We start from the raw sequence: 27,826 nt of genomic DNA, 5'->3' as shown, positions 1-27,826 counted from the left end.
TAGAGAAGGCGAGAAAGAGAGATAGTGTTTTATTGAATTAAAAAATGGACTTTTCTTCAAAGTGTCTTTACATAACACATATGAAAACTTTAGCATCACTTGTATAAATATATCAAAAGGTACAAATATAAAAACAGTATTTTGGCTCAGTCAAATAACTTTCCACCAGAGACAGGGATACCAAGTAGCAGTTTTTCATACCACAATCCATTTAAGTCAGCAAAAAAAACACAGGTGGCCCAAAGTTGCTGAAATTCTGTTGGCCTCCATACTGCAAGCTGTCTTGACAGAAATGGAAACTGGAATACCATACCTTAGTCCTCAGAGTACAAATATGGTACTTCCAGTGTCTAGTCTTCACATTTGAAATAGGGATCTTCTTACGAAAGAGTTCTGAGACCAAATTGTACAGCTTCTGTGCCTCACTAAATTCTTTTATCAATTACATCTACCTGCGAGCTGCCACACTTAGTGCGTTACCCCTGCTCAGATGGATATCAGTTACCCAAAGTTCTCTCATCTCACAAAAAACTGTCATCAAACACACAATATTGAAAAGCAGATTCTGTGCAACAGCCAAGTGAATGTGACACTTTATAACCAGAAGTGTTCCTCCCTTAACACTTCTGTCTTAAATTGAACAAAACACAGAATGAGAACAGAGGATAAGCATATGCATTGGTCTACATATACATAACATTCAGCAATAAAGCATTCCAGTACTGTGACAGTTTGAAATAATCTTTGACATTTCAAATGCACATCTTTTCCCTCCTACTCTGAAATGAAGAGATTCTTATTCCATTCTGTCAAAAAACAACTTAAACAGCTGCTTATGGAGTTGCAGTCTGTTACTAGAAAATTTTAGGAACAAGTTAAATAAGTAGGTTAGGAATTGTTACCTTCTGTCTGGTTAGGAATTGTTACTTTCTGTATGGTTTTGTTTACCAAGGGTATGGATTGAACGATATCTAGTGCGGTCATGCAGCCCTTTTTCTCAAAACAGGACACGGGATGAACAGCAGAGAAAGACTGACAAGGCTGAAAGATCTTTTCAGGACGGCTGGATTTCTTGCCAAGAGAGGTACAAAGCTAGAAGCCATCAGCTGTCAGAGGCAGTTTGAAGTTTCCAGCATACACTCAGGTAACCAAATAACTTCAGGTAGGAGAGGAAGCTATTTCCACTGCTTTGGTCACCCATCAGGCAGAAGACAAAGCTCAGATGAGTCAGATCATTCACCAGACAACTCTTCTGTAGGTTGGTACCTCACACTATCCTTTTTTTTTTCCTAAGGATAGAGACATAAAAAGATAAACACTTGAGCCACGAAAGAAGAAAAAGCCAACACTGCCATGTCAAAAAGAAGGAAGCAGTCTTCAAAGACCAGAATAGTTCTGAAGGATGCAGAACACTCATTTTTTTCAGATCAACAAGTGGAAATATGAAAAGACCAACTCAAAGGAAAAAGAAATCTGCTTAATGCTGTACAAGCAACAGCCTTCCAGGACTGCTTGGAAAATGATGCAGTTTGACACAGCAGTAAATTGGTTGTTCCAGAATAAGGGAGCTGCATGGGAAAAGATATGCTGGAATTGGAGTGGGAGGAGAACACGGTACTGCAAGGCAGAAGCTAACAGGATGTGAACACAAGCAGGAATTCAGAGTGGCAAGCAACCGTTAAAGGCACATCTGAAACTTTGGGTGTGGGAAGCTTACACCTTCATCATGCTGCAAGTAAATCACAACAATCTGCTGCTAAGTCTCCTCTTGAATGTCTGTGCTAGGGCAGGTATTAATACTAGAACAAACAATGACAAAAGAGTTAGTGTACACAACTGCAGAGTTTTGTTGTTTAACAGCTAAACTCCATTTAGCCTAGGGAAAAGCTAGGAGTTGAAAAGAATCTGCTACTGTGACATGTATCAAGAAAAGTCTCCACAGGTCTCTGTCTTACCCTACCTGCATATTTCTCAACTGGTACACAAGCAAGATCTCACTTTAAATGTAATAACTAATCATTTGCCTCTTCCCTACCCATGCACAATTAGCAGAGCCATTATATTTCTTCCCTAGAAATACATTCTATTGATCACTACACCTGCACTTAAAAAACCCCACAAAAACAGTGCAATACTTATCTTCCTAAATCAAAATACTATTTCTTTTTACAAACAAACCATCAGCCAAAATCACTAGCAGCAAAAACAAATCAATACCCATATATACTAGCTGCAACCAGAGTTGAATTTCCAGGTTAGCATACAATTCAGCAAACTTTGAATTTTGATAGTATTGTTCAGAACAGCTACATATGCCTTGTACTCTGAGTACACAGAGTGTTAACAGTCAAATCTTTAAACTTTCCTATACAAATAGATCTCAACTTAAAAATGTAAACTATTAGGCAGAGACTGAAAAGCACAGGCAATTTAGCTTTCCACATCTTCCCCTGTAAAATCCATAGCTATAAACATGGCTTTAAACATTTGCTGATTTCCTAAAATCAAATCAATTCCCCAAATCCATCACTGCAAACTACATCACTGTAAACACACAAGTCAAGCATAAGTTGAGAGTTAACAAAAGCATGTTGTATGTTAAAAGATGCACAGTAAGTTTTAACAACTTCCTTTTCCAAACAGCTATCCCAAACAGTGAAGGAAGTTGTGACTCCAGCCTAAATTCATCCTGTCCCAAGCAAATCAGGTACACAGTCACTTTAGTGTCCTGATACAATCAGGGAAAGGAGGGGGAATCAAAGGGGCAAGCAGCTCCTGGGGATAATGCAGGCCAGCTCTCTCTGACTTTAAGGAGTACTGGGCAACAATACTATTTTATTTTCTATTATTTATTTATTTATTATTTATATATTTTTATATTTTTATATATAAATTATTATTTATTTTTTATTTTCTAAATGCACCTGGAGCCAAAAAACATGGCCCCATTACCCCTTTCCATCTCCCATTACACTGCTGACCCCTCAGGGAACCACATAAACTCACTGATTTGGGAGAAAACTTAACCCAAGGAAAATAACGCTTTCTGCCACGTTAGTCTCTTCAGTCAGCTTTCACAGCTGACAAACACTAGAGCCAGCACCCCAGCTGGGACCTGGAGGGGAGACCTGCTCTCTTTCAGCAATAGCAACCCACGAGAACAGCTCAGCTGTGCAGCCTAACTGTGCTCTGAAGCACCTTGATTTGGTCCCTAAGGTGGAGGAAGAAAAATGAAGCTAACCATCCTGTATTCCCCATTAGAGAATCTGTGTCATTAGCTCATTGTTCCATATGTGTAATAAGGACAAACATATTAAGCCACCTAACTGGAAAAAAAAAATCCTTTGGAGATTAGAATTTTATATCTCAGCACAACATCACAATGATATTTTTATACCGTTTGAGTAGAAAAAGCGAGTAAAAACCACATAATTCTTTAGAATGTAAAGGAGTCACAGACCAGGGAAGAGAGTTTACACTCGGGTTCAACAGTTCTTTTGCTGGGAGGTAGGATTGTCTCTTACCTTTTCTCTTGGAGGATATCACAGCAAATGCAGGAACATAAATGGATTTCTCTTTGAGCAAATTGAACAAGGCAGCTAATAATGAACTTTTAACATATAAAAGTTTCAGTTCTTCTCATTAAAAAAAAATAAAGAATATATTTACTGGCATCAACCAAGTCCATTACACAATATCATAATTAGAATTAATACAGTTTCCTTCATTTTCAACCTTTAATTGATAAGAAGTTTTCTGTGGTTTTCTGACAGATTTTTTTTTAAACCCTTGCAATTTTATTACCAGAAAAAACCCACCAAATCACAGCACATTTCTTGAAAAAGTCCTTTTGCACTTCTTACATGGTTTTCACACCATCACTGTGCTACTGATGACATTTCAAGGTCTTCTGCTGATTGGCCAGAACAAAGGATGATTCATATCCATAGATTATGTTGTAGTACCTTTAATCCAGAAAATTTGGATGAGATTGTCTGTACAAAACATACAAGTCATCTTCAATGAACCCACTGTCACTTATGTGAACTGCATAGTCTTGAGGCATCATTCTGATGTAATTTGGGGAGAATTAAACTCTTTTCGTAACAAATGCAATCCTGATGAAGATCCATTTTTTCTGGATGGCATGTGGTAACGCACTTTCTTCCAGAATCTGGTACTTGCTGAGTAAGAGCTTTCCGAGAAGTCCCCTTTCCATCGGATAGCCCCATGCTTTTGCTTAATGTATTTGATGGATTCTGGCATGTTTGCATAATCTTGTATTTTTTCAAGTTCAATCAGAATTACTTTAATGCCTTCATGGATAAGAGCATTATACACAGCTAGCTGTTTTTCAGATGCATCTTCCAGGATACTGTAACAGGATGGTTCCGGAACTAAAACAATTATTACTCTTCTACTTTGGCGTATTTTCTCATCAGCAATGCTGATCACAGCTGTAGAGAGAAAAAGGTTGTGCGAAATTAGAGCTGTATGTTTTTATTTTGTTATTGCCATGTTGCAGCTGCTTCATTTACCGTTTGATATTTGACCCAAAATACTTTACTGCATAATCAGGGATGGGGTAAGAGCAAGCAAGCAGTTACAGTGGGTTCGTTGACAAGTGTAGATTTGGCTAATGCAACACAGTCTGACCACATCAGACTGCATACCTATGTTCTCATGTTGCATAAACCAACAGCAGTAACTAGCTATCTACTATTTATCTAGTTGTTGACATTTCATTATCACCATAGGTGCAACTGCCAAAAACAAACAAAAGTTCCAAAAACCCTAGGCCTAGATAAACATAAGCCTAGGTAAAACCATGCCCTTTTTCCTTAAACAGCTTGTTCTGATATGCTTAACACATTTTCATTACATGCAAATTTCAGAGAAAAACACAGAATCCTTCCTTCAATGGCTTTCAATTCTGAAACGGGAAACACTAAGTACCACACAAAGCACATGTGGTTTAATTCTGAGAACAGACCATTACTTTTCCACCTTGAAAAATGTAAAGAAGCACTTTAGACTCTATTTCTGAGGGAGCCCTTCTCCTTTGAACAAGTACCAACAGTCTTGACATGTATAAAAAGGGATCCAGACATAAATGACCTGATCTAAGCTTGTTCCCCTATCCCTGCAAAAATTGCTTAAACAAAAACTTCTTTTTAAGACCTATTCAGCAAATTTATTCTGTCTCCATATTATCTTTTTAAAGTGATAAGACTGAAAGATTCAGAAGGCTTTTCTCCATACACCTCACAAAAATCGGTCAGTGGGAAAGGCTTTGCAATTTCAAGTGTTAGACACTAGAAATTTAAGTTCTGTGTGTGACACAGAGGAAACATCCACAAGGATTTTCTTAAAGCTCTGGCAAAACCGTACTTCGGAAAAACAAAAACCAAAAATCTTTTACCATAGATAAGTATTTTTTGATTCAGGTGCTCTTTCCTCATAACATATTGTTGCTCTATATTCATTTTTCTTCACCTGCAGTGTCTGAGCATCTGTTATTCCCTTTATTACATTCCTCCAGTTTGACTGCAATCCTCAGAGCAAATAAAAGTGAAAGAATAGAGAGCTGCTTTTGTCAAATGGCACCTCACAGCAACAAGCTCTTTTCAAACCACTTACAAGATCCACTTTGCTATCATTCCTGCCATTAATCACCATTCACAACTACTTCAACTCCTCTTCACCCGAGCATCATTCCAATCCCAGATATCTAGGTTAGCCAGATATCAACAAAAAAGAAATCAACAACAGCAATAACAAAAACAAACAAAAAACATCCCACCACCTAAAAAAAAAAAAAAACCATGGAAAAGCTAATTGATGACAAGGAAAAGGCTGAGACAGACAGCACTTCATGCTGTATTCCTCATTCTCCAGAGAGGATATGAAAATCATAGCTCATGGTGGGAGATATTTAACATCACATCTGATTACCTGTACTCGAGCTATATTTACAGTTCACTTCTACAGTCAGTGAGAAAACTGAAGTATCATATGCCTTCAGGTAGCTTACCTTCTCCTGGTAAGTCATCCCTCCCAAATATGAAGAGGTTATATCCACACTGTCTTTCCAAGACCTCTGGCAATATTTTCAGAGCAAAAATATCTGATGAATACAAGCAGCTCACTCTGTTCTTTGGATACAGGACATAAGCATCATAGATCTTCCCATCTGAAACTGAAGAGTCAGCAACAGGAGTAATATAAAAAATGGATTCTAAAGACAAAAAAAAATCCCTAAAGTCTATTTCCCCACACACACACTTTAAGCATTGTCTTGGGTCCTATTCTTACTATTACTTAAGCATATATAATTATACTGAGCCTGAATAACTGTAAAATCAGGCCTTGAGAATTCAGTATCCTGAATCTGAATACGCAAAAAAGAGACCTGTAAAATTAAGTAGGTCTTGAGTATTCTTTACTCAACCCTAAACCAAAAACATTACCACTGAAGTATCTGGAAAGCAGTCATTCCAGTAGTACAACACAGTATTTAAAATTCAAAATACCATGCAACTCATAGGTCATTTTTGTAACCTGAAGTTCCAAAATACAATCACCACTTAGACATGAAAACAAAACCAAATATCTGATAAATTTCAAGAATATCAGAAGCATATTAAATAGCTGGAACAAACTTTTCAGACAGGCTCAATTTAAAAGACTTCACAGAAATCCAGCAGATACCTCAATACTTCTAAGCAGATATTATCTGTTGCTTTAGCTATGCACCTCCTTTCAGATACTCACAAATGCACCATATGTCAGCCTCCTGTTGTCACAGAAGCACATCTATCAATGTTACTGCAAATGCCAGGAGTTTACAGAAAGTAATCAGAAGTGTCCTCAAATAGGAAAACCAAAGTGAAATTTGCCCCGCTTCTTCCATGAAAAAAAAGCAATTCCATTGTATTACTGCTTTCTATAAGAATAGTAATTAAAGGAAATCTGAACAACTGCTGCCAGAATAGCCTGTGCATTGAAACCACTGAAGTGAAACTTTAAGGGAAGGAATGATGCAGAAGTCAGGACTTAACATCTAGATTTTTGGAAAGTTGCCAACTTCTCCCTGTAGACGCTTTGGTCATTGAAACTAATTCTAAACATCCTAAGACTGTGTCATCTGTTGAAAAAAAATCCCCAAAAGGACCAGTCACACTCCATCAGGTTTATTCATTGCTTTGTAAGGGAAGATAGACGTAATCTACTCATTACCACACACACCACACTCAAAGTACATCTGTACTGCTACATAAGCATACCTTTTTTACCCAGGAAAGGATGGCAGGAGTTCCGATACCACAGCACAATATCAATTTTGAAGATCTTGTAGACAAAGAGAGTAAAAAATACTAAAAATACCAAAGAAACTCCTCCTCCAATTAAGTAACCTTGAATATTTGGAGCTGTAATAGAAAATGGAAAAGAGGGAGAAGAGGGGAAAAAAGTTATATATTGGAAGTGAAAAAAAGAGAAGAGAAATGTTAAAAACTGTCAGCTGGGTCCTCAAAAATTGTTTAGTCATTAAAGGATTCAAGAATGTAATGAATGAACAGGATTGAAGATTCTTCATGCATGCTTTCAACAAATACTGTTATTTGACAAACCTACTTTTATCTTTCAGAAGAAACATACCTTAGCAATGTGACAACTGCAGCTATTCTTCAATCAACACAAGGGTATTGATATAGAGATACAATGCAGCAGTAGAATGAGAATTCTCATACAAAATTTGATCAGTCAAAAAGTAAGAATGTCAAAGTTGGGGAAATGGCTTACTGACCATGCTCCCCAGACTAACCACCTTTCTATCATATCTAACCTCTATGAAGACCTACCATTGATTTTTTTTTTTTTAATGGAACTGTAGTTTTCAGTTCATGTATGTTAAAGTTTAAATCCTACCCTGATAAGGAAGACCTTAATTTACAGTATGCAAACATTTTATTTATAGTCAAGTCAGGTAACATGCTAGAGCTCAGATCCATTGTCAGTTAATGATTTCTTTACAATGTGGCCAGAGAAAGCTAAATCTGAAAGTGACACTTGTCAAAGGATTGACTCACAATTGACAAATCCATCTTTGTAGCTGAATAGACCAGAGAATCTTCTGTAGCTAAATTTAAAAAATGTGACAGTTATAAAATCTGGTGGTTTGCTTTTCTGTGCACCTTGTTCTAAATACAAACAATGCACTTCTTTAGTCTTGCATTTGAGTTTTTAAAACTCATTTTACCTTTACAGTTCATCTACTATAAAGAAAGATTTCAGGCTGGCTGGCAACAGGCCTAACATCCTGTCTCCCAGCACAAGACTGGGGTATCCAACAAGTGGCAGGATGTGCCCAATCAAGATGCATAAGCCTATCTAGGAGGCGATAATGCAGGATATTCATCAGCAATGGCAACTCCATAACCTTTCCAAGCAATCTATGTCACTGCTTCATTATCATTACTGTTAGAGCCTTTCCTGCTATCTAAACAACTTATTTTTCTCCTGGCAATCTGAGCCCATTGGTTGTTACTGAAGGATAGGACAACCAGGTGCACAAAAAGGTTTGTTTCCTCTTGACACACACTGTTCTGGACATAAGTATGTCTCCCCCAGTTCTTTTAGAGAATTTGCCATTCTCCATGTTCTTCTACACACATGCTTTCCTCTGATCCACAAGCTCCTTGAAATACAAGCATCTAAAACGAGGCACAGTATTCCACTGAGGAATACATTTACTTCACTTTACTTTCCAGTGTTTCATTAACCTTTTCTAAGATACTGAATGAGAGAACGTAAAGCAGGTTAAAAGTGCTATTTTGTTCCATTTTGACAATAATGGGAATATGACATAATTTCACTAAGAAAGGTCTTCAGTTTCATCACTCACTTAGCAGAAAGGTACATCATATAGTTTTAGCTGTGAGAAGTCTGATGTCAAACTAATTCAGAAGTCAACACCATTGATCTCCATTTTATCAAGACTGTATACCTTACCTGGACGTTCCAATTTGATATATGCTGTAATTTGTCGAGAATCATATACAACGTGACAAAAAAATTTATGAACATAGTCCTTTACTTTCACTTCTGAAATGTTAAATTTTGTTCCAGATACAGCAAGTCCATGAGGCATTCCCTCTCTGTCATTAAAAAAAAAGAATAAAAATTAAACACTAGTAAAAGTTGAAATATCAATACTTAATGTAAGATACTCATCTCTCTACAAATACAAGAACATTCATTTTTAACTTCTAGAAACCTAACAGAGCAGTGAAGCACAGATCAGTAAATATCAGCCCTTTGACAAAAGGGCTTCATGATTAGAGTTGACTGGGCATTTTCCAGATACACGTTGCTTTTTTTGTTTTGTTTTATTTTTTTTCCTGCAAAGAAAGACTAATCAAACCAGGAATAACCAATAACAAAAACGTAAACAGAAAAGGCATCTTCCATGATTCCTTATATTGATGATGAAGCAGAAACCTTTCTAAGCTTACAGACACACTCCTCGAGCTCACAGTGTTTATAGAAGCCCACAGTCAATGCCATCAACCAGCTTGGAAAGTAATGATGAAGGAGCTTCACAAGAGCTGAGCAACTCTGGTGCCTAATGAAGACAAACATGGTGACGATACCTCTACTTCCAGTATCTACTGCCACAAAAGGCTTGAGGCTTCTGGTGGCAATATATCATATAATATGACATTCTGTTAAACACCATCCTGCTGTAAGGTAGGTTTACATATGGCGGAGAGGCAGCAGTTGGGAGGTGCCTACAAACCGACATCATGCCCTGTGACGATATAGCCTTACGCACTTCCACACAAGGAGCAAAATTCATTTTGCAAAACATCCTGAAGCACCGGTTTCTGTTACATTTATAATTGCCAGTGACGTCTGTCATGGGATCTTAATGCAAACATAATTATTTTGCAACGTGTTCACATTTATTCAAGTCAGTTTTAACTAGATCAGATTTACCATTCTCAGAAGAAGTCCACAATGCTGAACATGCCTACTGTGTGCTTTGCTACTAGGAAATGCTCCACAAATTCAATTTGGTTTTTTTGAAATAATAATATTGGAATATTACTGCTACTTCTCAGATTCATTTTGCTGATCCTAGATAATTTGCTTTGAACTATTAATCCTAATTAGAGCTTTCACAGGATGCATTTTGTATATCTCTACTTCCAGCGTGCAAGAACTAACAGGCAAGATGACAATTAGAGATGGAGATCACCTCTAAACAAGCTAAAAATCTTGAGAGAATTACCTTGAATTAAATATATATAGTGCTTTTCAGAAAGATGCAGTCAACAGCAGAACCAAGTTGGCTTCAGAAGAAGCTGCAGTTATAACAACTTCTAACATAGCTGCATAGAGCTGCATATATGACTTAACTGTTGAAGTTGAGAAATTTTATGCCCTAAAGAATAATGGAGTTATTGGTGCCTTAGTGACTAGAAGGTGTACCTCCAACATTTATAGGTGAACATCAAATATACAGATAGATCTACAATGAAAATAAAAATCATGTACTCTAAAGAAGCTTAGAGATAAAGTAGAACTCAGATTGCTTTCCTGAGGGCAAAGTATTGACTAACTTTTCATACAGCTTGTTCCATCTGGACTTTTGAAAACATCTATTACACTCTCCTCCTGTCCTAGAGGATCAAATTTGTTCAGGTTTTAATATTTTATTCTTTATTACAGAATAAATATAAAGAATCACAAAATGGTTGAGGTTGCAATGGACCTCTGAAGATCATCTAGTCCAATCCCCCCTGCTTGAGCAGGGTCATAAAGAAAGCATCCTCTAAACCATAGTATATCTACAGTACCTTTTTGGAAACAGCAGCATGGTCCCATTTGCTAAATGTGCACAAGCTCAGCTTGCCTCTGAGCTCCCAGACCCTTTCTAGAGGCCAGATACAGATGAATCAAAGATTCATCTTAAAAGCAGTCTGCAAGTTTCCAGCCGTTTCACACACAGATGATGGCACTTGGTGGAGACAGTAATGCTTCTGCATGAGTATGAACTGACCATCTGAGACTTTTTCCCTCTTCTTTGTTTTAAGGCTTATATTTAACAGCAGTGGTTGACATAATAAGAAAGTAAACAAAATAATACATCCACACTCTGCTATAGCATAAATCAGTCGTCGAGTAACAAAGAACTCCTGTTCATTTGAAATAAATTGCTTCTCCCCCCACCCCAGTTTAATTTGTGTTTAATTTTTGTCTTTGAACAATCTATCCTTCCCGCACTAATGATGGAGACCAGGCTTTAATCTATAAGAAAAAAGATTGTGTATAAAAAAAAAAGTGTAAAAATAAATGCAAAAAAACAACCTTACAAAATGATATGTTGCATAACAGCATTCTAAAAATCTGCATATGGTGGCTTCATTACATTTGGATCAGATGCATTAGGATCTCCATTTGTTAAAACCAAGTGATAAGAATACAATGTATCTGATGCAGACTTTTAAACAGTTTTTCCATGACTACTGATGTTGACTGCTAGTCAACTTTATGGTGGATTCATAGAAATTCACTTACAATTCAAAGGATAAGAATACTTACTCATAAAACTGTTCTTTGTAGGTGCTATCAAAGCTATCAACATCCTCATCATTAACTTTCCAGAATGGAATTAAGCCATTTATGCCACTTGATACATTACACTCCATGACTACAGGGGAGCCTAAAAAAAACCCAACATTTAAATTTGACAATTAAAAGTCTTGTAACAGAAGCAGGATTAGGTGATTGGGGAACAGCTGGGAAAAGGAGGGAAAGAAGGAAAAAACCCACTTACCTTATGAAAAGCAGAGTCCTTAAAACTCGTCCATTTGTACTCCACACTTGGGTGTCTCCAATCTGGACGTGAATTCCACCCTAAATGTAGGTGTCTAAATGTTCATGCCTACATGTGAGCTAGATATCTAAGCTAGTATTGGAGTTCAGCTCCATGGTAGTCAGCTCACACTAAAATAGACATCTGGACCTCATCAGCTGAACTCCAGACTCCACTGACTATACCAATAGACCTCCAGGGCTCAAATCAGTTGCCTGCGCACAGCACAGTGACATCTGAGATGCTCTCCAGCATCTAAGCCATCCATACTGAGGGCTGGCAGATAGGACTCCAGATCTCCAAGAGACCTGCAGAGCTACAGTAACCAGGGCATCCCAAACAGCACTAGACACTATTTGTGGGCAACAGAACTGAGCCCCTATTGATGACAGCCCCTATGATGAGCTGAAGCCCCTAACTCACATGCAGATACCCACATTTAGATGTCTACACTCCAGAGCTGAATCCCATTATTAATGAACATGCATTGCTTTACTCCAGATCAGAGTCTTTTGGCCAACACTGCCCACTGGGATGATTTCTGAGCATCTCCATAATCTGCTCCCAGAGCAAGCTCACCCGTAACTCAGCTCCACTGCCACCAAGAGTGCAGATCTTACAGAATGCCTTAGTAGCACGAAAGAAAGCCAAGTTGCAGAATTTATTTATTGCCAATGTACCTCAAAGAGCTCCATTTACAGGATGGTAAGCAGCTTTCTTGGAGTCCTGTCCTTCTGTATTTTACTCATGGAGGTTATGATTTGATAGGAGAAGGTGAGCTCTCAGTTCACCTATGTAAAGATCTCAATGTTTCTTTCGCTAGAACCACATCACATCTAGATGCTTCCACCAAGGGACAGTCTCTAACAGAAGTATGAAATAAACCTTTAGCTCACATGCAAAGCAGTTATTTGAACAGAGAGATACATTTCACATAGGAACCACAGACACTCCTCAATCCCTTGCCTCATATCCTTCTACCTCAGTGATGTGTTTTTCTAAAGATGGGGTTGAGGTTTAAAGACAGGCCTATATTTCCACACATTCATGTACATATTAAGGGTTTTTTGCACACTCCTCTGCCATTTCTCATTCAACAAATGTGGGGCAGAATGTGGAAACAACTAGACATTTAGTAGAAGCAAAGATTTTTCTCCAGCACCCCATTAAACATACCAGGCAGAGAGACTACTCCCAATTTAATGGCAGTGCTGTGTGGTTCTTGATGGGTGGGGTTGTTTGTTTGTTCTTGCTTTACTTCCCTTGAAGAGGTCCCCTTGTGGTAAGGATCATTTGTACTGTATTAGTTACTCAGTAGCCAAAAAACCCCACTCTGAGTGAAGGTCTGGGGCCTTTAATTTCACATGTGACTGCTTTCTTAACATCAGTGGTTCAATTGAAACCAGAATTGTTCACATTAGCTGATCTTAGGCAGCAAGTAATACACCAGCAACTTTTAATCAATTGTGTACGAGACATAGTGGAACAAATGCTCATCTAAAATGAGTACTCTAAACAAGCTGTCCCACAACAGGTCTTAATATAGCCCGAGTGTCACAGCCCCTGGGCTGATAATTGCTTGATTCTCCATTCTCTCAGCAAGTACTATCAAAGGATTTAGAAAATCCTAAAGAATATGTCTTTAGTAAGTAAAAGGGTGTTTGAATTGAAAGGTCATATTCCTTCTGAGTAGAGCTTGCGCTGATAAGAATTTCTCTAAATTAAATGGGAACTTATGATCAATTATCGGGAAGAATTTGGGAGGAGACTGACTTGATAGTTTAATGCAAGGGAGATTCAGCACACGGAACCGCCACCGTAACATTACCCCATTTCTTCCACAGTTACGATTGCAAGGAAAAGGCAACTTTTTACACATAAAGCCTAGGGAACAGGCTATGTGAGGTTTTTAAGACTGTGGTAAGTCTTCCTACTTCAATCTGAGATGTGTAAATTTCCTTTTAGTGGGAGAGCACAAATAGAGCTTTTCAGAAATGTAATTCTAATGAAGCAAGAGAAGCTGTAATTACCAGCAGAGAGGAGGGTGAGGGTATGATCAATAGCCATTTCTGAGTATTTCCAACAGAATTAAATGACTATCTGAAGGCTGCAGGACTGCAAGACTATGAAATAACACTGTCTGCATCAAATCCTGCCTTCTCTCTCTCATGTATACTTTCCTGTTTAAAACAAAACATTCTGGAGTTTGGAGAACATAATTTCTATTAAAGCTCATTCACTGTTTTGGTCAAATTTTACCCATCCTCACCAGAATCTGGCATCTTCAGAATGAGAGGTGAAACTACTAAACTGGTCAACTGGCAACTATCCTAATGTGTATATATGTAACTATATTCCTACAAATACTGAAGATATGTGAAGACATGGGCACTGGGACAAAGGACAGATGGTAAGAACAAGAAGAAACACACATACCACCTAGCACTGCTGGTCAAGAGACTCCAACCTCAAGCATACAGTTTTATCCCTGCAAATTACTTCTAGGAATTGTGTTCTATCATCTGTCTTCCAGATATCCTCAATCCGCATGCCTACCTCCCAGTCTTCCTGAAGTCAGTGGAATTGTTAGCATGCAACTTCAGAAAGACCAGGAGCTCAACCTGTCCACTAAATGTTAATGATTTCTTAAATAGCCATTACTTACCAAGATCCACTTCAATTGTGTTGTTCTTTGGATAAATAAACTCTGGTCTCATTTGTGGTGGGCTTTCTAACAGAAACAGAGAGAAAAACAAAATCTTCAGGTATTAAATACTCCACATCTTACTTCACCTGATAGTTTTACAATGGTTTTGTCTTATTGCTTGATACTGTTGTAGTACCACACTTACTATCAGTTTTAAATTTCTAATACTAAAATCTCTAAAGAGATTTGCTGTATTCTCTACAAATCTTTTTTAGCTTCAAAGTCAGCAGAACCTACCATTTACCCTAAAAATACTTTAGTGTCCATCTTGTTAATTTAATCTAAAAATCAGAATTCTTACTTTAGATAGGTGGTACAAGAATGGCTGCTTGTCTGCTCGTTTATTTAAATAGATGTTCACCCAATCTAGGAGGTTGATTTCTTTCTTATCCACCACTGTGATAGAGTTCATTGAGATTTTGTTGTTGTTGTTACCTGGTCTTATATTACTTTCGTATCAACTGCCAGTAAATTTGAGATTTTTTTTAAAAAATTAACAAGATGAACACTTGACCTCCAGCCATCTTTTCTGAAAGGACTACTGTCATGGTACCAGTCACGTCATCAGCAATGTGGCCTACAAAGACACAATCACAATGATCAGAGAGACAAACGACAGTACTGGGAGAGTTTGGCAGCTAGCTCTGCATCCTGCCAGATGCAGAAATGCACAGCCAAGTGCCAACAGTCAGCCAGTCCTTCCCGTGTAATTTACCGAAGATTAAAGGATTTATATAGCTTGCAACATCTCCTTTCCCATAAGCTGAGATTCTAGCCACGTTCCATAGCAAGTTGACCAACAGGGCCACAGGCAACAGTTTTGCTGTCATGGTCTCAGCAAAAAGTCCAGATTTTACTCCTTTTTTGTTTATTTTAGTGGGTCCTAATTTGTTTTTGCAAAAAAGTGCAATTTTATATGTTCCATTGCCAAGTGCCCCCACTCCTTACCCCAGTAACCACTACTTCCTACTAACTCTCGTTCCTAACCCCGTATTTCTCATTTCCCTCTGTCAATTATTCCCCAGTAGCATGGCTCAAGTGGGCAGCAACAAGTCGAATGCCAGCAACTACAGCTGAGAGGACAGAAGCGAATCCATTGGCAGTTCAGCCAACTCTCCCTCCTGCATCTCTCAAAGTTTGTAAAAAGAAGAACACGTTCTCAGCTATGCATCTGCCATCTCTCTTCTTGTGTTTTTTGGCATAGGCAATCTCTCAGCAAGGAAAGGTAAAAATGCAAAATACTCCTAAAGAATAGAGCAGTTCTGGCCAGGAAATCCATCACTGTTGCTGGGAAGCGGTTCTGCCTGTACCTCCCTCCCAGTTTAAAACAAACAAAACCACCCAAGAAAACAAAACAAAGCCAAAAAAACCCTGTTGAGGATTGCCTTTATTTCTCTCCCCTCCCTTTCATCTGGAAATACACACAGAAGATCCAGAGAAAGTCATATACCCAGCTTCATTCAAATGGAAATGGAACACTTCCTAAAGGTAAGCGCACTCAACTGTAATCTAAAATAATCCAAACTTAATCCAAAGTGGGTGGCAGAAGAAATTCATGTTGCAACATGCATTATTGTATTTTAATTTTAGCATTCAGGACAAAATTAATTTAAAGAAGACTTGCAGCTGTAATTTCACAGAGCAAAATGTGCTTTCTAGTAAACTGACATGACAAATAAGATTATGCTTACATAGAAGTAATTATAGCAGAGCCAAAAAGAAAAGGAAAAACCTCAATGCACTCACCTTTAACTTCTAGACTCACAGTTCGTGAAACATTATACTGTTTTCCCATATATGTATATAGCATACGGCATGTGTAGTTTCCTTTGTCTTGTACAGTTACATTGCGAATCACAATAGCATTTTCACCCTCTGCCAAGAGAAGTCGCTTGTCTTCTAGGAAGCCAGGCTTACATTCCTAAATGTATCAAAAATACCTGTGATTCTTTGAAACTAATAACTATTCTGATTATAAAATACTTGCCAAACAAAGAACCATTTTTTTAAAAAACAAAGTGGTGGTCTTCTCCAATGGTCACTATGCCCTAATGTGAAGCCTGCTGATGTCTTGCCATATTTGTACCTTTTGAACCAATGCAACGAATCCTTTAAGTTTTCAAATGTTGTATTTTAAGAGAAATGGTGTCTATTACTACACTACATTCACCTAGTGGTTTGCCAGTTATCCACCCCACCTGTACAAAAGGTTATTATTCCTGTAGGGGAAATTAAGAGAATGCATGCCTATATTTCCTCTTCACCAAGACACACCAGAGCTGCTGCAGCAGTGACCCATGCTGTTGGGCATATTACCATTTCTGCGAAAATGGACATGCAGAGAAAAACTCCTTTCTCTTCCCTGACTTAAGAGTTTAGAATCATTTCATCTCAAAAAAAGATGTGCACCACATGCATCACGGAGGATATTTCACATGTAAGATACAGGCCCACACAGGTATAAGACCAGCATCAGAATCAAGAGTTGAACTACTTTAGAATTTTACGTCATCATGGGCAAAACACACCTTTCCAAGCCTGCAGTCTATAGAGTATTTTTCCAGAATCAGAGCAAGAGGCATAAGAATACTACACCATAATCAACCATGACAAGCATCATGTTCTGTGAAACAGGTATAGCTATACAGAGCCCAATATTTAACAAAACTTACACATTTTTAAACTTATCGGCTAAACAAAATAAGCAGGATAAAAGAAGTGAAACTGGACTATTGCATGAATGAACAAACCAAAGCAAGGTGTGATCACACATCTCTGACTCTGAAAGGCCCCGCAATCAAAATGGATACCTTGTTTCTTTAGAATATGTCTCTTATAATTCTGTACACTTTCCCAAAAATGTGGTAAGACAGACACCTTACACTGTATAGAGAATAAGCCTCTCCTTCCAACAGTTGCTATTCAGATTCACTGTATAACATATTCAAAATACAGCATTTTCTATCTTCTGTATCCCAAATATAGGTGCACAATACCTTATACCAGTGTACTTCAGGCTCGTTATTGTCTTCATCTCTAAAATGTTCTAGATCAGGGCATATAATCTTTCCAGTATTTGTGCTCGTCACTTTTTGTTCAAACTTCATTTTTCCATTAAAACACAAACCGTTATCATTCTTAAAAACTGTTAGATTTATAGGTTTTTTGTTAGAGTAGTTAAGTCTCCTGTAACGAGAAAAGCGGATGACTCAAGTCATTGACAATAAGGCAACTGTTTTCAAAGAGCCAGGAAATCTATGGAAAGCAGACTTCAGGACTTAGAGGAATGTCAGCACCTTCCCCAGCCTTGCCTCTAACACCCCTTACACCCTCTCTAGCTCTTTCACACCATTCTTAGCTCCTCACTCCATGCACCAGAACAAGAGAGATGGGAATAAGTTCTGATGCAGAGTTGTGAATAGAAGTGGCGTCTGCTCTGGGAGCATTAGAGGAGCAGTCAGGACGTGCCACAGCTGATGCTCTGCAGTGCCCACAACACCAGCTAAGTCTTTCCATTTTTCAGTGTTACACTCGCCAACACAGAGTAGCTTGCAGTTACTCAAAACATAACCACATTGAAACAACTCCAATCCCAAACAAACTCAAAGTGAACAGGAGAGGAAAACAGATTCAGCTCTCTGATGACATTCCTTGAAGGGACACTTCAAGGAAAAAAGACTGTAACTCTTCACAGAAAAGAGACAAAGCTTTTGAATACAAGATGTACCAAGGTGCAATACCAATGTGAAACTACTTCAAACTGAGATCTCACAGGACACTGACAGGAGTACCTGTAGCACAGTAAGAGCTCTGCCGAAGGGAGACGACACTAGAAACCAGAAGTGTAAGCGAGAGATAAAGGAACGCTCTTTGTCAATTCTTGCTCATGCTTCATTTCTCAGTGCTATGCTAAGTGAGAAATTCCTAAAAGACTGAACTCCGTGTTTGACACTCTTGGCTACAACCTCCATGTGCTGCACCTTGGCAAGTTTTATAATTAAGGTTTAAGTGCCTCATGCACAAAATGTAGCCTATAGTTAATGCAACTGAACTTTTATGCATTTTGCAGCATGCTGACATTATGCAAGCTAGACTTAGCAAGATGTGAGGTGCCCAAGGGAATATAGCTCAAGGACAGAATAACTAGAAACAGAGCAAGAATGACTAAACTTATGTTTATTACTTAACTAGCCAGCTTTGAAGGGATTACATTTCTTCCCTCTTCCACTTTTAGATCCACTATTGACTCTGAAACAAGAAGGTGCAACAGCCTATGATCTCTGCCTCCACTGTAAGTTCTTACTGATCATTGTTACTTCATTCACAATCCAAAACCCTTCAGCATAACTGGTGTACTGTATGTCCATTATTACACATAACTACACACTGCTAAAACAAATTTTGTGTCATCTCAAAAGCCTGCACTGGCTATTTTCAGCATATTGCAGAAAGGTCATGATGAAAAGAACAATTTCTGTGTATTTTCCCCAAATTAATTTCCCATTCAGCACACAGTTAATTTCAGCCACTGTGGGAAAGATTCAACAACCTGAAGTGGTAAAGTCCAACCCACTAACCTGAACTTTAGATACAACAGTTTTAAAATTGCAGGAAAGTTGAAAAGAATCTATTTCTTCTTCCTTCTTCTCCATGCACTTAGATCTTTGAGATACTCTCTAACACATTGTCTTGATCTTCTCAGGCATTATCTCATTTTCTGCATAATAACACTTGATAAAGCTTTTGAAATAAGACAAACAAAAATGGTTCTCTGCCTCTTAATTTGTACATTTCTAAAACAATTTCCCCAAAGTTGCTGATCCCTCCGGAAAGTCTGTATGTGGTGATACTGTATAACATACAGAGTTTGCTTTTCTTAGTTCCTTCCCCGTTTAACCATAACAAATGAAGAAACCAAAATGTTTTCCTGATCTGTCAGGAACAAACAACAGCTTGAACTAGAAAAAGCTGAAGCAGTTAAGACTTTTTCCTGAGCTTACACTTCATAAACCACACACACATGCACGCACCATTGTAAATATTATTGTGCTTTAACATAAGCTCTTCTGTATGAAATATTTTGCAATGATAAACTCTACTACTGTGAAAGAAAAAAGGGTAGCACATAGAAACAACAAGCAAGATCAAAACAGTGCTTCTAACCTATCCAAGTTCTCTACCAAAAAAAACACTCAAGCGTCATGAATATGTTATTGCACTGTACACATCAGCAGTACAGTTGTTTCCCTCCTCCTTTACCTTACGTCACATTCATAAAGTCCAGAATCTTCCAGTGTTGCAGGAATAAACCAAAGCAAGCCATCTCGCTGATGGATTCTGGCATGCTTCTCTGTGGTTACTGGCGTAACACTACCATTTTTATACCATGTCAGATTGTAATCAGAGTGAAGCGCTGGAAATGTAATTACTGGGCAACTAATAGCTGTAGGCTCTCCAACAAGTACAAAGTAATCACAAATAATGCATTCTCCTGTTAAAAGAAAAAAATGTTAACAATATTTTTAATCTGTACTTTTTTAATGTTTTTAGAGGTATTAATATCCATTCCCAGTTGCACAGAATTGGGAAGTAATCTTCCTGTAACAATTTATCATCAGAACAGTGAGAGACTATTCTTTTTCATTTGTTTAGCCCCTTCTATCCGAGGATCTAAACCAGGTAATTTACAAAGCTTAAGCTATAACTTCCCTTAATTAAAGCAGGTAGCAACATGTGCATGTAAGTAAGTCCAATAGCCTCACTGTAAATCATAATATATAAAGACAAGCGTGATTTACCAGGCAACACAAGCTTTAGAACTTATCTTTCCTAACATGCTTATTTGAACATGTTAGTACTCATGAAAAATTACCAAATTGTTAATGTAGATACTATCTATAAAAGAATAGCACAAACAATAGCAGTGCAGAGCTCCTCACAGAACTCTAGCCATTGTGACTGTGGGGTCAAAAACAAGTTAGGAGAAAAAAAGAAAGAAGTGTTTTTGACCTGAAAAAACAAGATATAAAGGAATTAGATCAAGACCTCAACACATCAATGAGGTTGGTAAACCAATGTGCTATTATAAGAACAAATTTGAGAACAGGCAATATATATAGTGTGAAGTCTTGACTGGAATGTATTATTTCCTTGCTAGGTTTGAAATTTCTCTCCTCTTTATTGAGAATTTCCTTTAAATGACCAACATGGTTGTGAACATCACACTGAGCTATAAGGCAAGCATAAACAGCATTTTTATAACTATGGCTGTGTAAAAAGTTAACAAGATACAACTATGCATCCTGGCAAGGAGGTTTTTTTTAAATATTAGCCAGAAAATACCAGGGGAAGAAGAAGGCCAGATACTGCAAAAAGTCATCAAAACCACAAATCTGCAAGTCAAAACTATTGTGAGAATATCAGTTTATCATAAAGTGAGCAGGACACTTGGCCATAAAGCAGATTTTAAAAGCTTCCAAAATTCTGCATGCATGTGCAAATCTGAATTACTATAAAACTGCAAAAATTCTGACTGAACAGATTTTACAAATCATGCTGAGTGACTGTATGAATGCAAAGACAAAGTTTTCAATTTCTAAAGAGTTTTCACCCTTCCTTTACTCCCTTCCTGTCAACTAATTTAAAAATTCCTAAGCAGTTCCCTATGGAGCATAAACCAAACCAGATCCATTAATGTTAGATTACTTATACCAAGAGTTGCAAGACAAACACCATTAGTTTATTTAATCTTAAACTCTATTGAAAAAATAAATATGCCATTAAAAATAATACTAATTCATTGCAGAAGTAAACTGGGCCCTATGTATCTGTTTTCAGGACTAGAGAGAAAGCATGTCTCTTAAAAATGGCATTCAACAGCTAACATCAATTTGAGGACACTAATTTCCTCAGACTTTCTCTATATGAAATATAGAGAGGACTTTCAAAGCCTCAATATCCTCAGATTCATGTGGCTAGATTTAAACATGTTTATGTTAAGCTGTTCCATCCAAAATGCAGCTTCAGTCTAAAAAGAAGTGCTTGGCATATCCTCAATACGCTGAAGCAAAAATAAGCAAACCCCAAATCCACTATTTGATATTGGTAACTCATTTCTACTACATACACATAAATTGCCTCTAGGAGGTTTTCTTTTTTAGAATGACAGTTTTAACAACATATTTAACTTACCAGCATTGAACGGAGATGTCACTAGAATTAGATAGACAATGAGCAAAAATGCTGATATCATCTTTTGCTGCAAAGAATAATTTTTTCCATTAGTATAGCAAGAATGCTTAAGCCACACTGTCCTCAGCACCCTGCACTATTCCTTGAAAATTCAGAAGCATTGGTCATCTTGGGGAGGGAAAAAATGGGTCTGGTAATTTAGGCCCAGCCTTCGAACATTTCAGCTACAGCACTGATTGGCCCCCATAGAAAGCTGCTCAGTTTTTGACTTTCTATTAGAATGTTTTCAACTTTCTATTGGAGCAACTCTTGCTAAACATGTAACTTCTTTTGCCAGTCTAAGCACACCCATGCATGCATGCATGCGCAAACACACACACACACACACACACACACACTCCTCCCTCCCTCCCTCCCTCTCTCCCATAAAGTGGTTTAAACTATATTGTACAATTGATATATCAAGCTCGAATATGCTACTCTCAGCATTTTTACGGTGGAGACAATTGCAGAGCTTTAAGAGTTCTTTGAACTGTGCTGGTACAGTTGACACCACACTGCTGTTCATAGCAGATGAACTTAGAGGTCTTTGCTGAAGAACAAACACGCTGTAACCCTAAGGTGAACTTGCAGGCACCTGCCTTCGCTTCGAAAGTGACAGTACTGCCTGTCAGACATTCGTGGAAACCATAGCTGTTGTGGACGTGCTGCGGTCACACACAAAACAGCAACAAAATGTTCAACAACTGTAAGTTCACTTCACAGCTCAAGTCTTCTTTGCAGGTTTCTCCAACCAAGACACGACTGAACAGAAACCCACTGCCCTCAAGGCTTGGTATGTGCTTCCACAAAACCTCTGAATCTTAACCACGTCCTGCACACTCTTATATGGGCCTGCTTTTTCTTGACATGATATCATCAGAGCCCTTCCCCAAGTCACCTACTGTCAGCCAGCTGACAGACACCTAACCCCATCCTTTTCTGACAGGTTTCTTGACAGTAGGTCAAGGGCTGCACTGAACTGTCTTGCTTTTCCTCCATTCAGGTATATTCCATCTGCTGCTTCTTTTCACACCAAAGCAGAGTTCTAGTTGATTGCACCATGTACACTGCATAGGTTTTAGTTAATGTTTGTCTTCTACCCAGCCAGAAATGGGTTGGAAGAGGAGGATGTATTCCCTGGAAAACATACATGACCTTGACCTACTCAGAATTCACTCTATCTAAGACAAATAAGTACATCAGCTCTCTCTCTCACAAGATTTCACATAAAGAAGTGTTGGGTAGTAGGAAGGGACACACAGCACAGAGTTCAACAGCAGCACATAACAGCCTCCAAGCATTCACTTCTTTCGGACAGTTTATCTGATGAAGCATTCATACCGTAGTCCTTATTTAGCTGCCTTATATGTGTTTTTCCTGTAACTTGCCAATGAGATGATCATCATTCTTGAAGTTTTAGTTTACCTGTAAAGAGCACAGAAGGGGAGGGGGAGAAAGGATTTAACAAAACACATCATTTGGCCAACAGCATAACCATACAAAACCAGATTTTCTACAGACATCCTAAATGTAAAAGCAAGCCCATCCCTCTGTCTACACCGCAGACACTTAAAACAAAACAGCAAAAATAAAATTTTCAGTAAAGATTTAGCCAGCATTCTAGCAAAAGCCTTTAGTAAATGATGTTTCTGTCAAAAACAAGGAGATATTACACAGGTGTCAAAGCAAGCAACCAAACCAGATTTAAGTAGCCACTCAGTATAACAAATTTAACAACTGAAAAGAAATAAAAAATATCTCAGTTTAGGGTAAGAACAATTAAGCAATCCAACAGGTTAAACTTCACATTTTTGTACCTTTTACTCATCTCCAATACCAAGAGTGAATGTCTTTCTAAACTGTATGCTAAAACTCAGCTTGTTTAAAGTTCTATTCTTTACAAAGTGCACATTTTTTTAAATTCAGTTAAGCCAGAGGTAAAGCTTAGGCACTCTGGAAAAAAAGGAAAAAAACATCTTCTGCACTTGCAATACTTGATAGTACACAGAGCAATTCTGTTCAAGTCAGTGCGATCTTAAGTGACCCCACAAGGTTTGTGCACATTCTTTCTTTAAGCAGGATTTACAGTGAAGCATTATCCAAAATCCACAAATGTGAAACAGCAAGCTTTGCTTAAAAGCGTAAGTTTGTCCACATACCTAACAGCTTTAGCCTAGTACTGCCCTCTCTCAGTCCCAGCAAGGTGAAATGCCCTCTTGCCTCGTGACACAACAGAAGCTCAGTAATCTCACTTGCATAGAAAGAATGGCAACTTCGCTGACAAGACTGCCATATATACTTAGTTTGGAAAACTGTTTTGGCTCAAAGCTTGCTGGACTCAAAGGAAGAATTCATGTGAAGTCTTTTAAGAAACAAAAAATCAAGCAATCCTCATTGTGGTATGAGCTACTAAAAAAGGTTTCTTCTGATTTCGCAAGTTCCTTTCCTGATATTTATCTTCCCATAGTTGAAATACAACTTATTACTTCAGGTTTCTAAAATGAAGATCTTGTAAACAGAAATAGAAAATATGCGGACCTAATTGAGGATATTGACTTTTGTTCTTTACAGGTTGTCTCTCTTCACAGAACCTGCCCTTTACTTGCCATAGGCACACTGCCAACTTTAAATGAAGTAAGATCGGGTTTTAAAGACATATTGAGTCCTTAACTCGGTATGCACTAGAATTAGCGAACGTGTCCTTCAGGAAGCTGCGCAAAAGACATAACTGCATCTTTGTTTTCCAGATTTTCTGTTTCCAATTTTTAAAAGATTTTATTTGTAAATATTTATAAATACACAGACGTGATTGATTGTTACAAAGGCCAACACTTTGAAAAACGCTCAAGACAGTAGCTCAGAGAGCATCTAAGCCCCGTGTATCATGTATCAGCACTTACTAATCTATTTAGGTGGTTTTCAGTATTGATGACTATTTATGGGGACTCTGTAGTGAGGAGAACAAACAGTTTCTTTGTCCTTTAGCCATGAAGAGAAACACAGAAAACATGACTCAAAGGTAACTACTTATCATCTTTGCAAACAACATAATGGCTGAGAGGTATAAAGTGCCCCAATTTAGTGGCACACCTATATGAGAGAACTGCATTAACTTTTTTAAATTTAAATAAAACTATTAAAGTTTAACTGAAACTGTGAAAAAAAAAAGTATGGACACTTGTTCCAAGGTACAACAACCAACCACTTGAAGACAAGATTTGACCCACCAAAAACAATTCATACAGCTGACACCTTGTTCCTTGCTGTACTTCCTCGTCATCAAGCCTCTTCGAGCTAAGCAAAGCAAGATAAATTATTCTAGCAGACCACAGCTTGTTTCCCACCTACCTCTTCTTGCGATCTCAACTTTCCTGTCAAACATACTCAACATAAAAGCAAAAGTGCAGCTGACCGCTTTAAAGGGGCATGCATGAACACCAAGTCCCACAAAAAGATGCACAAGTACCCTCTAAAGGTGGGTCTGGGTGACTACTGTGGTATTCTGACACTGAAATGATAATCAGAAACTGCAGTCTTTAACTCAAATACCCCTAAAGAAAATCTGTTATTCAAGACATTGTGTTAAAGTTAAATCAAAATGAAGTCACACATGAAAGAAGAATGTCCACAAAGAGGTCTGCAATAGTTAGATCTTTCTGAACTAAATTGAAGTCCAACTTCAAGACAGACAAAGTATAAGCCACTCTACATCTAAACGAAATACTTGTTAATGGTATCTATCTATCTGGATCTATGAATCCCTCCACCACTTGATTCTGGCACCATGAAATGCTACCCATTCTACCCATTTCTACCTCCTGTCAAAGAGCAGGCAACCAGAGCATCCAAATTACCTTAAATTAAGTGATCTCATTCAAATCAATTGAAAATAGTACCTCATTCTAGCCTCAAGTGAGAGGAACCCATTTTGCAGTCAGAGCCTGGAACAGTTTTCTATGTCATTTCAACTCCTGTTACCTGTTAATACAAAGCAATGTGTACTTGATAAGAATATTTAAGTCCAAAGTAAAGTATTACTCTCTAACATTTTTCAAGTGCAATGAAAAGCAGGAAGACGGACCACCAGAAGTTGTCATTCAAATAAAAGCACACATTTCAACAGTACAATGATATTAAATTAAATATTAAAATTAATGTATTATTCTCAGGGAAAAATAGCAATAATGTCTACCAAAAAAGAAAGCAACAGGTAATTCTAACTTAAGGATTAATTTAAAATATGACTTAAGGATCCAATGTTATAAAACAATTTTTCCTGGAGGTAGTTTTATGCCAGTTTCTCAGCTTTTAAAACATTCTAATTTCATAATCCATATGAAAGGTAAGCATGTTTTCATCTGGCAACCCTAACTTGTTTTTGAGAGTCTAAGCACATACAAACGGTCCAAGTCAAACAAGCACAAAGCTGCCAAATTTACGATGCACAAAAACAAAATGCATTCAGCATTTTGCTCAAGTCCCTGGTGCAATAATCCAATCCAAACTTAGAGCTGCTTCTGAGAACTACCTTGAACCTTGATTCAACTCATCAAGTTTGTAATTAACAACTCATCCCGACAAAGCTGTCACTCCACGGACAGCTGTTAAGCCCCGTCTCGGATGTGCCCAGCGCAGACCCAGGACGAGCAAAGCAGCTGTTTGCTGAGTTTGATACAGATGTTTCTTCAGGCAGCTGTGTCAGGGCATCTCTCTGTCCCAAAGCCTCGCTCCTGTCACCATCCTCACGGTTTAAAAAGCGCCCTTTTTGACCACGGTTATGCAATAAATAGCTTCTGCTGTGCTTGACGGGGTCAAGAAGATTTAAGCTAAGCTTTATCCTGCTTCCTGTTACACGTACTTTAAACAAACGCGGTAGCGATCAGCAGCTCCCCCAGTTTTCACTTCAGACGCTACTTCCTACCTGCGCCTGTACAACGCGATACACTAGCAGCAAGCATGCACGAACGATAAATAAAAGCGACGGCTGGGAATGCTAGTAGGCACCGTAACAGCCCCCGGGGAACCAGGAGCTACGCAGAAACACCGCGCAGCTGCGCGAACACGGCACCACACTCATCCCAGCACAGGTAACCCCGCGGCGCAGCCGGCACCAGCAGCTCCCCGGCAGGCAGCGCTCAGGGCTGCCCCGCGGGGAACCGCTCGGGGCCGGGCCACGGCCCAGACACAGGCCGCGCTGTCGCCTCCGGTGCCCCCCGCCCGGCCCGGCCGCGGCGTCCCGCCCCGCGCCGCCCTGCCGCGGAGCACGGGAAATGGCGGCGCCGCGGCCGGCGCAAGCCGGACCCGCCGCCGAGCCCCGCGCAGGGAGCGCGGCGGCGACCGCCCCCGCCCAGCCCCGCGCCCTTCCTCACCTCCGTGCGCACCGCGTGCCTCCACGGCCGCGGCCGCCCCCGCCACATAGCGACAGCCACCGCCGCAGGCCCCGCCTCGCCCCGCGCCGCCGCCGCGCCCCGCCCCCCGCCCACGGGCAGCTCCGGCCGCCGCGGGCGCGGAGGCAGCCGCCCGCCCGCCCCGCGCAGCCCCGCGGTATCTCCCGTCACACGGAGGGGTTTAAACCACCCTCCTCCCCTGGCATCCACTGCTTCCGTCTCCCGCGGCGCCTGGTTTCGGTTCTCCCTGCAGCCGTCGCCGCAGGGAGCCTCGGCTGGCCCCGGCGCTGTGGTGCCAGTGTGCCCTCAGCTTCCGCGGGGCTCGCGGCCACCGCGGGCCCGGCAGGTTTCGCAGCGCGGGATCGCTGTTACCTGCCCGACACGCTCAGTTCGTTAGGTCCGACCTAGACGAGGGGCTAAAACCCATTTAACTGCTTAGCTGAAACACGAACTAGAGTATTTGAAGTTTTCACATAAATGGATTCGGCCCGTACACATCCAAAGCGTGCTGGACTTACCTACACGTGCAGGCGGGACCCGTACAGCACAAATGAAGCAAGTCCTTGGTGAATCAGACACCCCGCTCATGAGGTGAATCGTAGTACAAGGACTCCCGGT

The 27,826-nt window shown here is 39.3% G+C and overlaps 1 protein-coding gene across 10 annotated transcripts; it reads right to left on the bottom strand.

Moving 5' to 3' along the window:
* Positions 1-13: 13 nt before the first annotated feature.
* On the bottom strand, positions 14-27,824 carry LOC112984961 (interleukin-1 receptor type 1-like). 10 transcript variants are annotated; one of them, XR_010386310.1, is made up of 14 exons: positions 27,191-27,314; positions 25,718-25,799; positions 23,163-23,246; positions 21,780-21,846; positions 19,848-20,079; positions 17,585-17,774; positions 16,335-16,509; positions 14,547-14,612; positions 11,608-11,728; positions 9,013-9,158; positions 7,287-7,430; positions 6,035-6,199; positions 3,525-4,457; positions 14-1,289 (listed from the first exon to the last, which is right to left on the bottom strand). XR_010386310.1 is itself a non-coding variant. In XM_064502688.1 (14 exons), exons 5-14 carry the CDS (start codon positions 21,838-21,840, stop codon positions 4,066-4,068), a joined length of 1,692 nt encoding a protein of 563 aa, XP_064358758.1. In that variant the 5' UTR covers positions 21,841-21,846; positions 23,163-23,246; positions 25,049-25,115; positions 25,718-25,799; positions 27,191-27,314; the 3' UTR covers positions 14-4,065. The 10 variants fall into 10 exon arrangements, 9 of the variants coding, with proteins under 9 accessions (XP_064358758.1, XP_025958989.1, XP_064358797.1 ...); XM_064502688.1 differs by adding an exon at positions 25,049-25,115 and having other exon boundaries at positions 14-4,457; XM_026103204.2 differs by lacking the exon at positions 27,191-27,314 and adding exons at positions 25,049-25,115; positions 26,743-26,877 and having other exon boundaries at positions 14-4,457.
* Positions 27,825-27,826: the final 2 nt, after the last annotated feature.

Source organism: Dromaius novaehollandiae, chromosome 1 (genome assembly GCF_036370855.1).
Source record: "Dromaius novaehollandiae isolate bDroNov1 chromosome 1, bDroNov1.hap1, whole genome shotgun sequence".
Taxonomy (NCBI): Eukaryota; Metazoa; Chordata; class Aves; order Casuariiformes; family Dromaiidae; genus Dromaius; species Dromaius novaehollandiae.
This window is presented reverse-complemented; position numbering and strand designations above follow the sequence as displayed.